Raw genomic sequence first — 12017 nt, 5'->3', positions numbered from 1 at the left:
TTGGATTGTTCCTGGCCGGTGCTGGGGGGCGGCGGCAGGTGGGGGCGCTATAATGGTAGGCAGTTTCCAGGCGAAGAAAACAACAGTTATTACCGATAATAAATTAACAGCCATAATCACGACTAGAAGTGGCCGACCTTTGCGGGATTTCTGTCGCTGAGTATTTCGATTCCGCGTTTTGCACAGGGAGGGAATTGCAAGAAATTGTAACGAAAAAAAAAACAAAAAAAAGTCTTGCATCAATTTGTATTTTTATCAATAGCATCATGAAAGCTCATTGGGATTTTTAAAACACTGGATTTTCTACGTATGTTTTGCTCATACGTTCTTGAAGGTTTGAAAAAGTTTTGATAAAGTACTGTACATGTTTTGATTTTTATCGCTATCCAAATAGCACGACCTCGTGAAAATAATAAAAAAATGTAATAGTACGATATTTATTTGTATTCGTGATAAACGTATAGTTCAATTCCAGATTTTTTGTGAATACGAGTTTATACTTTTTCTTGGAATATATAATTAGTCGTCACCACGACTTACACGGCAGAACAGATGTTCTAGCACCTCATGGCATGACATGATGATGGTGATATTGAATGAGAGTGATGGTGAAATTTCTAAAACAGTAAATAAATTCAATTACTCTTTAAATAAACTTTTTTTAAGCCCATCTTCCCAAATGATATGAATGCTAAAATAAAAAAAACTTACATTGTAAATGGATTATTTATTAATCCGTCCTAGAATATTAAAAAAATCAACCGGTATACTTCATCCATCTCTCTTTTATTTTTTCTTCGTTCGTCAACATTTTTCCATCTTTCGATTTTATTACTTTCATGCTTCCGGTTTCAGAACCACACCGGGACCTTTTGACTTCCTTCCAAAACAACTTAATGTTTTCTTGGAAATGGTTTGTCATTTTCATTCCTTCTTCATCTTCCAGGCGTTTCTTTTGTTCTTTCACTCCAACTCTTACTTTTTTCTTACATTCCTTGTATACTTCTTTCGCTCGATCCTTCTCTTCGCTGGAAGCACTGCCAGCCGCAATCAGACATACCCATGCTTTCTTCTTCTCCGAGACCAGTGCTTTAATATCATCATCCCACCATGCATCACCTTTCTTCCTACCTTGCGTACTTATTCCACAAACCTCTCTAGCAGATTCACAAAGACTCACTTTTATGTGATTCCATGTTTTGTCTATGCTTAGACCGTCCATTTTTTTCTCATTCAATCTCATCTCTGCACAATTCACATACTTACTTCTCTCATTATCGTTTTGTAGTTTTTCAATTTTGATTCTTGTTGGAGTTAGTACCGTTTTCACTTTAGAGCGCCAACCGCAAAAGAGGTTTACTCTCGACACCACCAGAAAGTGGTCAGTTTCAACCTCTGCCCCTCTGAAAACTCTCGCGTCCTCGGTAACGGCTCTCAACCTAGAGTCAATTACTACAAAATCGATAATTGACCTCTCATTTCCTCTTTCCCACGTATATTGGTGGATACCTTTATGATCGAAAAAAGTATTGGACACCAACAGGTTCCACTCTAAACATACTTCAAGTATTCTGTTCCCGTTGTCATTCGTTCTTTTATCCCCAAACATACCTAAGGCCGATTCAAATCCGTCACGTCTAATTCCTACCCACCCATTCAAATCGCCTGCCATTATAATCCTTTCATTAATATTTTTCAGTCTCATCACATCATTCACACCAGTCCAAAAATCATCTTTCTCTTCGTCACTCTCAGAATTGACAGGGGCATAACAAACAACAAGAAACACCCTTGTCAACCCGATTTTGAACCTGATCCACATTATTCTCGGACTTACACATTCATACTGCAACATACATTCAAACATTAAATATTTGCATTCATTAAGGAAAACGATAGTGAAATTCAAATTGGTGTATTTGTTAAAAACAAATTTAAAACAACTTCGTAATTTCACTATATGAGGGTAAAATGTGATACAAATCATTTCAACTGAGAGATTAGCACAATAATTTAATACATACGTTAGAAGGTCACCATATTATGTAAGCGTATACCTTATAGTCAACTGACAAATTGATGTGGTGCTTGTGACAATAAACGAGCTTTTGATGGCATTAATAATTGACGAATTAATTCCGCCCATAAACATATTGTATCATCACGAAATCACACAACTACTGCTACTGATTCCGACTTAGTGAGACATTAATTATTCAGCGCCCTGTCGCACTTCACCTAAGCCGTTCAGCATCACACCTTAATCCGGCCCTGGCTGCGGTGAACGTTGAATGGTGAACGTTCTGTGTGACTTTGTGAGAATGTAAGTGAATTGTATTAGCAGCCTTGTTCCACCCTTACTGGGGGTGTAATAACCCCCAGTCACGGCACAGCGCCCCCTCAAATCCTTTCTCGCTTCACCCTTCTCCCAGCGCCCCGGGGCGGTGTTTAAACCAAACACTCGACGTTGGCGCCTCTCGCAACACGCGTCTCACGAGAAAGCAAGTGGAATCTCCAGAACACTTAAATATATTGCGCTTAATGCATTTGCAGACGTATTTTCTTGCGCGGTTTGAATGTGACGAAGATGCAGCGGAGTAAATATTTTAGTACGTCTAAAAATATACACCGTTAAGTAGAGAAGGATGATATCCAAAATGGACTGTCGCTGCGATTCCAGTTTCGAAGACCGAAAAGGAACCGGTTCCTAATGCAGTTACTTTTATAGCCGGTGGTTCCTGGAATTTTTACATGATAATGTCCGGGGTTCATGAAGAGTTTTGCACAATTTTTGTATTCATCGATTAATTACTACCCCAATATTTTCGAAAGTTTTATAAATGCGAGGTCATTTTTGATAGGTAAATATAATTTATTTAAACCGATAAATTTATTCTTCGAATATTTCATAATTTATGGAGGAACATCGAAATTTTAAACAAAACCGGTATATCAGTAATTTTTAGTCTCAATATCATTGGCTTATCTTGCTGGCCCTGGCCGGAATATTTAATAGTAAACTCCTGCTAAACTGCCAAGCAGTTTGTCAGCATTGTGCATTATCGTGTGCATTTTAAGCTCGGCTTGATATTTACTTATGTCAAGTTGTTATTTCGTAAGAGTCCTGATAAGATAAGCCTGGTGATATCATTACTAAAAATGAATGATATACTGGCCCAATTAGTGATTAGAAGAAAATTCTAAGGAACCGGTTCCGGTAATTCAAAATTTTACGACAAAAGATTTTTTTTAATATCCACAAAATCTACACTTGCAACGCCACAAACTTCAAAATGCTTGCTTAATTTTATTTGGAAATCTAACACTTATAATATTTTATAAAGAGTAGCAGTATAAGTAATATAAAATACAACCAATAATAGGTTTGCACTGATGGATCTTAATTATTTAGTGAAAATAAGAGAAAAAAGTTACATTGGCCTATGGGGATGGGATGTAATGGAGGAAGGGAGGGGTAGGATGGGGATGGATCTAGTCTATGTGATGAGTAACATGCTAATGTAAATGTTATTTTATGATTTTAGATTTAAAAATGCGAGGTGTTGTGTTAAATAAGTCAAATGTGTTGTACGAATTGTTGAAAGTATGGGAAGCCCGGTGAATGAATGTATTTTGTTTTGAATTAGTATTACAATGAGGGATGTTTAGTATGTGGTTTTGTCTGGTTTGTCTGATGGGTACCCTTAATTGAATTATTAATGGCCTATAGATCGGATGAACGAAGGAAGCATTGTATATTAAAGTGATTATACACGACGTCCGGAAATCTTAGGCCACTCTTCCATAGGGATGCGCAAGTATCCGATACTAGACGATTTAAGTATCTTGGCTACTATATATATAAATATTCAAAACTATAGTCTCGTCGTCACCTGACTCAGACATTTTTTTTTTTGCGTGTGCCTTAAAATATCAATGCTAGGAACAAAACGGCCAACAAAGTATGTCAGCTACAGCAGCTGTGAGTGAGGTATGAAATCTAGTTTTTGACGTTTTGAGATACTGAAGTTGGCGATGCGGGTCTCGCGATTTCAGTAGCGCCGTGTACGGACTATGCGCAATAAATTGTTTGCGACGTGAATACACAACATCAGCATCGGATACCAAATTTGCGCATCCATGTGGAAGAAGTACAAATGAAAAACTGGTGAACCTTCGTGACAGAAAAGCGAAAAAACTTTTGTTTTTAATCTGAGCATTTCGACAAAAAAAAACTTTTGTAGCTGGGCCTACACTTCGATATATTTTATAAGATAGAGAACGGTCTTAGAAAGTAACTATTTTTTCAGAAAAAGGAGCCATATCTACAACTCCTCTATACATTGACTTCGAAAATTGTACACCGCAAGCTAACGATCACATCAACAAAGCCATGATAATGTCGATTAAAGTTTATTTAAAATACCCTGTTGACAGTTTTTGCCTTAACGTGCGGCAGTGCATTACACAAATGCACTAAGGCAGGGACCGCTTCTGCTAGTAACCATTGAGTTGAGTATAAATAGTCCACATTCCTTGCAAAATCATTGTAAAATTTCGTGCGGGAAGAAGGAAGGGGGGCGACGGCTGTCGATGTCGCCCGAATCCTTCCAACCGCAAACGAACTCAACGAACGGAGTCGCCGGTGACCTGGAGTATTTGAGTTACCTATAGGGTTGCCAGATGGTCCAGATAAAAAACAAAACATTTTTATCAAGGGGATCCTTTGATTTTTTTGGTACAATTTGTCGAAAATCAAAAGATCCTTTGATAATCATAAACCACTTTGATTTTGACCAAAACAAACAGAGATAATTACCGAAAATTTCTGAGGGTGAACACAATGAAACACTTAGTAAACAAAACTTATATTTGTTATCACTATTAGTAAGCAAACAATCACTTTTTAACATATTTGGCACTAGATGCTATTGCTTTAAATAATCGTTAATTGTCTGAAATTGTATCTTTAAATTTAGTGCAATTTGACGGTACTCAAACCTAGTCGATTTCTTTCGTCAGTCCATACATTACCCTTTACACTAAAAACTCTTTCTACGAAGGCATTGGAGACGGGAACACTGCACACATATTGTACCATTTTCAACAGATTTGAGCAAGTCTTGCTACCACCCGCCAGAATCGCTCACGGTTTTTGCTCTCTAAATTATCTCGTAAGGTATATATATATATTTTTTTTATTTTTTTTTATTTAAAAATATATTTCTTTTATATAAAAACATAAATATGTTAAACTAAAAAAAACTGATTACAATAAAAATGTTTTCTTTTTAACGTAACTACCCAATTCAATAGAGAAAAAATTTCTCGTGTTTGATTTGGGGAGTAGTGCCATTACAATATATTATATTGGGTAAAGAAAAGAAAGAAAGTTTTTATTTACAAAGTAAGAAATAAATCATGATAACAAAAGTATAGATAATGAAAATAAACTACAATAGCTGTTACTAAATTAGATACATAGTAAATGAACATTAATTTAAGAATAAAAATAAAATAAAAATAATATTATTACATTTCGATTAATAAGTAGGTATAAGTACATGGAGTTATTTTATTAATTTGGAGTAAACAGAGCTGATAATATTGCAAGCCAAGGTACATAATAAATTGCGACAATAATCTGTTGGTGGCTCGAATGCTGATATAATATATTAAGAGGATATGGTAAAAGAAGAAAAATATATGTGTTTTATATATATATATACCATTAAAATTTGAATTTGATCAATTACTACTAATATGTATCTGTAATCAGAAGATATGTAAAAAATCAAATTAAAACTTATAATTGTTATTTGGTTGATCAAGAAGTTGTTTTATTTGTAATTTAAAGGCTTTATAATTTTTTTCAGATTTGATTTTATTGTGCATTAAAAAAAATTTATACCTTGATAAGTATAATGGTGTTGAGAAGCGCTAATTTTAAATTTATTATATATATCGCGTATTTTCAAAAAAACTGGACATTCTACTGTCCGGTTTTCTAGACCGGACAGCCGTTCAAAAACCGCACTGTCCGGTCCAAAACCGGACATCTGGAAACCCTACATAGTTACAAGTTACAAAAATTTATGTGCGGTGAGTGATTTGCTTCAAAATTCTGCGTATAGATGGCGACACTTGCGCTCGAGGCTCGCACCATGTCACTTCCAGCAGGTTCATTTAAGCTGTCAATTCCTGGTTAAAGGTATCGCTTCTCGGCTAGAGGTGAGTCCTGTGATTACTTTCCGATATTGGGTACAATGAGTACACGTACAAAAAAATACCTGGTAAAAATACCCGGTACAAAATACTTCCAAATATTTTATACCTACTTTGAGTATCTGGGTACTGGGAACGGAGAGTGACGGGGACCTGAGGCGTGCTGAGGTACAAAATATTCTTAAATATTTTATACCTACCATGGGTATCTGGGGACGGTGAGTCACGGGGACCTTAGGCGCGCTGGGCACTGAGAAGGGAAGTTGAGGGGAAGGGAGGGGAGGAACAAGAAGGAATAATATTACTTACAGGTGTTCAAAATAAACAATGTTTGAAAGTTTTTTTATATGATTTTTTGTACATTCGTAGCGTAATGTTGTAAGGCGTATTACACTGCCTAGAAATTATTTATTAAGCATGAAACACTAACATCATTTTAACAAAACATATATTATATGGTCATGAAAAATTAACACTTTTACCTACATTGCTGTCTGTAATATCATCTCTATAGGTAACTTACTGTTAACTCAAAACCTGTTTAAAACGCCTCGACATCGGCAGCAGAATTTGGATTTTCTGGTTCATTCCAATCAACGCTAATACTCATTCCTATTCTTCCTGAAAGCATTAAAGCAGTTAATTAATATATTTATTGGTTTTGCCAATGTTTTCGTTTCAATTGATCGATTCATAACACTTTTTCAACACAGGCATTTGGCCGGTGACATTGTTAATGAATTACATGTAAAATAACAAGTTTTCTCTTCTACTAACCATTCTGCGTCGCCCTGAATACATCTTCGTAAAGATGGTAGACCCTGGTGTGAGATTTGATGAGAGTATGCGCGCACAAGTAGTCAGCAATACCTAGGAAATTACCAGAACACATCATAACCTCACAAAGATCTGTATTTTATTTTCAAGACATAAGATTCTTGTTATTGAATGTTTATGTTAATTTTTTACCTGATAAATTCAATGCAGAAGCCCTTCCGTCACCTCTACCGCCGTATTATTCCTGGAATACTACGGAAAGTTCATTAAAAATCAACTATTTCGTGACTTTATCTTCGAATGCGCTGAAAGCAAATTTTAATCTGCGAAGTATTTTTCAATACTATTCAATAGTGGAGTTCGGCAACCCTCCACTATCTTGTAGAGGATGTGGAAGATCCCAGTGGTACAAAGCCATCTCGCTAATATCGGATAAACAATTTATTAAAATCTGCCAATAAAATCTCCGCAACGGCGCAGTAACTACACAAAGTTCAAGATGTGAAAATGTCAAACACCATGCCATAGACACTCAGCTGTCAACAGTTTTTCCATAGACATTCACCATCAGACAATGGAGATTACCGTGGCTAAATACTCATAACTGTCCTTTTTCCTCGTACACCTTTCTAATAGGAAAGAGCGAAAAGGCATCTGTATTTTACAGTGCCGAAAGCAAAAATATTTCTTTGTCCCTTTTCCTCTTATAACTTTCTAACCGACGAGAGTGAGAAGTCAGTAATATTTTAAAGGACGAAGTATTTCAAGACCTGTGGTACAAATATCAAACCAAATATTTTGGAACCAGGTATTTTGGAGATTTGTCACAAGTACAAAGTACGGCATGAATATACCCGGTACTTTTACTGGGTACGATAAATACGCCTCTCCTCTATTCTCGGCCTGTTGGCTAAGATCAAAGTGTAGTATCTGTTCTTATCAGCTTAATATCTGATAGTTCTCGCAATGCGGGACCAGTATATTAAACTGATTTTTGGAATGTGACGGGATGTTCGGGGCTTGCTCCACTCCTGTCGCGGGTTGGCCCGGCATTGCAGTGCCGCCGGGATCGGCCCATCTTGAAATTCACGGATTTAGGGAGATGACTTCTGAATTCTGAGCAGAAGTTCAGGACGTTGTGCGAACCGCGATCGGTAGGGGGGGTAGCTCGCTTGGTACTGATATACCTGGTCCTGTTTCAAACATCTGTCCTAGTATACAGGTGAGTACTTTTCGTTACTGGGTACAATGGGTACAGGTACAAAGATATACCTGGTAAAAATTGGGGGTCCACGATAGTGGATCTCAACATACACTGATAGTACCTATTTACTTACATTATACGATTATACTATCTTATAATATTAAGACATATACATTATTTATAAAAGTACCTATGAAGAAAAAAAATATTATATATGAAAATTGTGTAAGTTGTAAGATGTAGGCATTCGCTTTGTGATTGCAATACATTTTGAACTTGTAAAAACGGGTTCAGCGCTGTTACAAATCTCCTAACAAAAAAATGAAACAGACTGGATATCATTAGCCGAGGAGACTTAAGATTAAACCTTACAAAATTGACGCCAAATGTTGATAATTTATTATTTAAGCATCAAGTTCATCCTTCCCACTAAAAAAATTTACTTATTGCTTAGTTTATTTTATGTTACGTTTATTTTATATAACAGATACAAAATTTTATTTTGAGTAGTTTTAATTTAAATTCAATTAATAAATGTATAAAACTGAACATGTGTTTTTACTTTAAGTTTTTAACACTAAACTTCACTACAGTTAGAAATTTACGAAAAATCAATATCTGGTAAGTAGAGGGTCTACCAAAAACAAAAAACATGGCAAGGGGTCTACGACACAAAAAAGTTTGGGAACCTCTGATTTAGAATAAGTAATTTCTAAACTGCACTCACATTAGAAAATTTACACAGAACCCACAAAAAATTTAGATGTGAGATCCCCACAGAAAAATAAAAATGTGATTCCCCACAATAATTTTTAAAATCTGTGGGGGGGAGGGGGGTGGCTACGAAATTCCCTTTCGAAAAACACCCACAATTTCTTATCAACATTACCTGATAAAAGTACCTAATCAAAAATACCCATCAAAAATACCTAATCAAAATACTCAACAAAATACCTTCCAAATATACCTAGTAAAGTACATATTCAAAATATTAAGGTACTAGAGGTGAGGCGTATTTATCGTACCCAGTAAAAGTACTGGGTATTTTCATGAGATACTTTGTACTTAGACACATCTCCGAAATACATGGTTCCAAAATACTCACAAGTATTTTATACTGGGTACCTATTAAAAATATTTAATACCGTGAGTATTTTGGAACCAGGGTATTTTGGAGATTTGTCACAAGTACAAAGTATAGCATGCAAATACCCGGTACTTTTACTGGGTACTATAAATACGCCTCACCTCTAGTTTGTATGAAGAATAATTTAATGATGATTGTTAGTAAGTCTAAAGTCATAAAGGCCGTACGCTCTGCCTACCCCTGTGTTAAAGGTACTTTAAAAAATCAAACTGCAAATCTTGAATTAAAACAAAGTAGGTCTTAACGCAAAACAAATAATTATAAAATAATTATTAGTCTTATCTGGATAAAATGCCAAGTAAAAAGTTGACACGATAAAAAAAATAATTAAGTTTTAATTGGAGCAAGTAAAATATAACAGTGAAAACCATTTTTTCAACTATTTGTTTTGTGTTTTTGCTCGAATTGAAATCACTTTAAAAGTAGAAACCAATGATTATTTTAAGAAATCATTTGTACAGACTTTCCCAAACAAATATTGTAGCCAGCTTTGACAAATAATTAAAGAAAAGTTAAATCGTAATTTGTCCCCCGCTGAATAAATGAATTACCCGCCCACTGACGACTTTGTTGAGGGAATTTGTTTTCTCATCTGGCTACACTAAACTTTTTACTTAGCGTATTTTAGAAAATTATCGGCAGGTATAGTCTTATTGGCTCAGGTCGTCGTCTTACTGGTCGGCTTGCCAATGAATCTACTTGAACCGAGTTCGGGAAGGATGTGAGAAATATTCCGCATTGCATGCTGCACGGTTTCTGCACACGGCACTCCAGTAAATTGTCGGTATTGCAGATTTCTGTTTTCGCATTTAACACCTTTACGTAAAATGTCATCATCTTCTCATCTACGACGTACGTCGAATCGCTCCCGCACGCCTTCTGACCCTTTTGCAGGCCCCAATACAAATATATATTACAGCATTCGTTACATCACTCGGTTTTTGTCGATTCCTTGTCGACGAAGGCCTTAATGTTGAAGTTAGACGACCAGAAAACGGGATCCTTTCGATTGTTCTACAGTAAATCTTTAAAAAATCCCATACATTTCATGAATCCGTCAGTTGATTGGTGATGGGACTCTTCATTGACGCACTGGTCCACTTCTAGTACTTTTCATAATCTTTCTTTCTTTTAGGATCAACCTTTGTATTTCAAATTGGTATGGTTATTTAGGTTTGGAAAAAAAACCTGTTTTACGCCTGATTATGGATATTTTTAATACCTCTTTTGTACAGTTGGTCCGATACAAAACATGGGTTTTAGATTTGAAGGAAACTCATTTTGTCACAAATTTTTTTCTAACATCTTGGTTGCTTCTGCTGATTTTTATTAATCCCGACGAATTCGTAACTAAAATAAGTTTTTTTCAGATCGATACACACGGATTTAAGTTATTAATATTTTAAAGTAATCAAAACAGTACCTTACCACTCAAATATTTTACGTAAAACTTTGAAATAAATTATAAAACGTTTATCGGTAAGTATCAGATTTTATTTTTCTAGACGATGAATTAGTAACTTCCTGTGATATTAATTTTGAAACATCCGAGATTTAGTAATAGTTTATCAGAATTGATTAAAAAAACAACGCGGAAAGATGTAAGTGTCTGTACGGGACGTGTCTGCCTGCACAATAAAAAACTGTAAAATATAAGCACCGGCACACATTTACCTTTGTCCTTTGTAATGATTCAAATAAAGCACTTGAGGTATTTCATTTGAATTGTTACAGAGTTATTTAAAATACCATAAAAATGCAGGGAATATCGACTCTTGTAATAAGTTTGCATAAACGAATTCGTCTTGAGAATGACGATATATTCGACATTTGTAATCTGCATTTTTAAAAGAACGCCTTATAAAGACGGTTGGTTTTATTGCGTCTTGAGAAAGGCGATATATTCGACATTTGTTATCTGCATTTTTAAAAGAACGCCTTTATAAAGACGGTTGGTTTTTATTGTGGGTGCAATTTCTTGTATCCCTCCAGGCTCAAATCAAACACACCGAGTTAGTTCCCAGGTAGCGAAGCGAGTATGAGCAGAGCGGACAGCGGTAGGTATTGCTCGGTCCAAGGCTCGAAGCAGAGTGGGCAGGGGCCGTTTTTTGCGGCGTATTTATAAGATTCATTACGACCGCGTCACCGATCCTTGTTTGTAATATCAAATTCCCGTAACGAGCTTTGCCTTTTTTTTTGCTATGAAGCTCGCCACGTTGTAAGATTAAATCTGTTTATCTCAGAAATATGGGAATATTTTATAATATTAGACCTTGTCCGCTGTTACCGCTGTCGTTTTGCCAAAACCACGTCGTCGCAATATTTTTTATTTGGTTATAATAAGACATATTCTACAAGATAATTGGTCAAATCTCTGTAACATTTTCAGAGTTTCGCTGAGTACATAATTATCTTACGTGTTAACATATTTTATTTCTATTCGAGTTTATTTAATTCACATGTAAGTATCTTTGTAAAAAAACTATTTAGTTAAAATTGTCTCTTATTATTACAGAAAAGGCTTGCAAATTCTAGTATTTTTTCTAAATCTCTCATTGCCCGTTGACAGAAGAGCGGGTTTTTTTCGCTCAGCCAATGAGCGTTTGCTTCGCGAGAGCTAGATGGTTGCTTGCGTTAAGGCGAGACAACTTCTCTTCCATTTAG

The 12017-nt window shown here is 35.6% G+C and overlaps 2 protein-coding genes and 1 non-coding gene across 4 annotated transcripts in view; 2 read left to right on the top strand and 1 right to left on the bottom strand.

The window, feature by feature from the left end:
• LOC149418107 (lachesin-like) overlaps positions 1 to 12017 on the top strand; it is a 394668-nt gene that overhangs the window by 27275 nt on the left and 355376 nt on the right. The window lies entirely within an intron of this gene.
• LOC149418110 (cytosolic beta-glucosidase-like) lies at positions 6356 to 7882 on the bottom strand. 2 transcript variants are annotated; one of them, XR_016303129.1, is made up of 3 exons: positions 7195 to 7882; positions 7003 to 7095; positions 6356 to 6846 (listed from the first exon to the last, which is right to left on the bottom strand). XR_016303129.1 is itself a non-coding variant. In XM_089639334.1 (2 exons), exons 1-2 carry the CDS (start codon positions 7118 to 7120, stop codon positions 6767 to 6769), a joined length of 198 nt encoding a protein of 65 aa, XP_089495460.1. In that variant the 5' UTR covers positions 7121 to 7882; the 3' UTR covers positions 6356 to 6766. The 2 variants fall into 2 exon arrangements, 1 of the variants encoding a protein (XP_089495460.1); XM_089639334.1 differs by having other exon boundaries at positions 7003 to 7882.
• Positions 7893 to 8085, top strand: LOC149418109 (U2 spliceosomal RNA). Its single transcript, XR_016303177.1, has one exon. It is a non-coding gene; the product is annotated as a U2 spliceosomal RNA (small nuclear RNA).

The sequence above is a fragment of the Hesperophylax consimilis genome, chromosome 14 (assembly GCF_061612785.1).
Source record: "Hesperophylax consimilis isolate HC1 chromosome 14, BYU_Hcon_1.0, whole genome shotgun sequence".
Classification (NCBI taxonomy): Eukaryota; Metazoa; Arthropoda; class Insecta; order Trichoptera; family Limnephilidae; genus Hesperophylax; species Hesperophylax consimilis.
Note: the sequence above shows the minus strand (reverse complement) of the source record. Positions and strands in the feature narration are given on the sequence as shown.

Bases quoted from the DNA above. Each gene is read 5' to 3' on its own strand.
- LOC149418110 (XM_089639334.1), bottom strand. From the start codon at position 7,120: ATGATGTGTTCTGGTAATTTCCTAGGTATTGCTGACTACTTGTGCGCG. The intron at 6,847-7,002 runs GTTAGTAGAAGA...TAATGCTTTCAG, and splicing joins ATTCAGGGCGACGCAGAATG to GAAGAATAGGAATGAGTATT.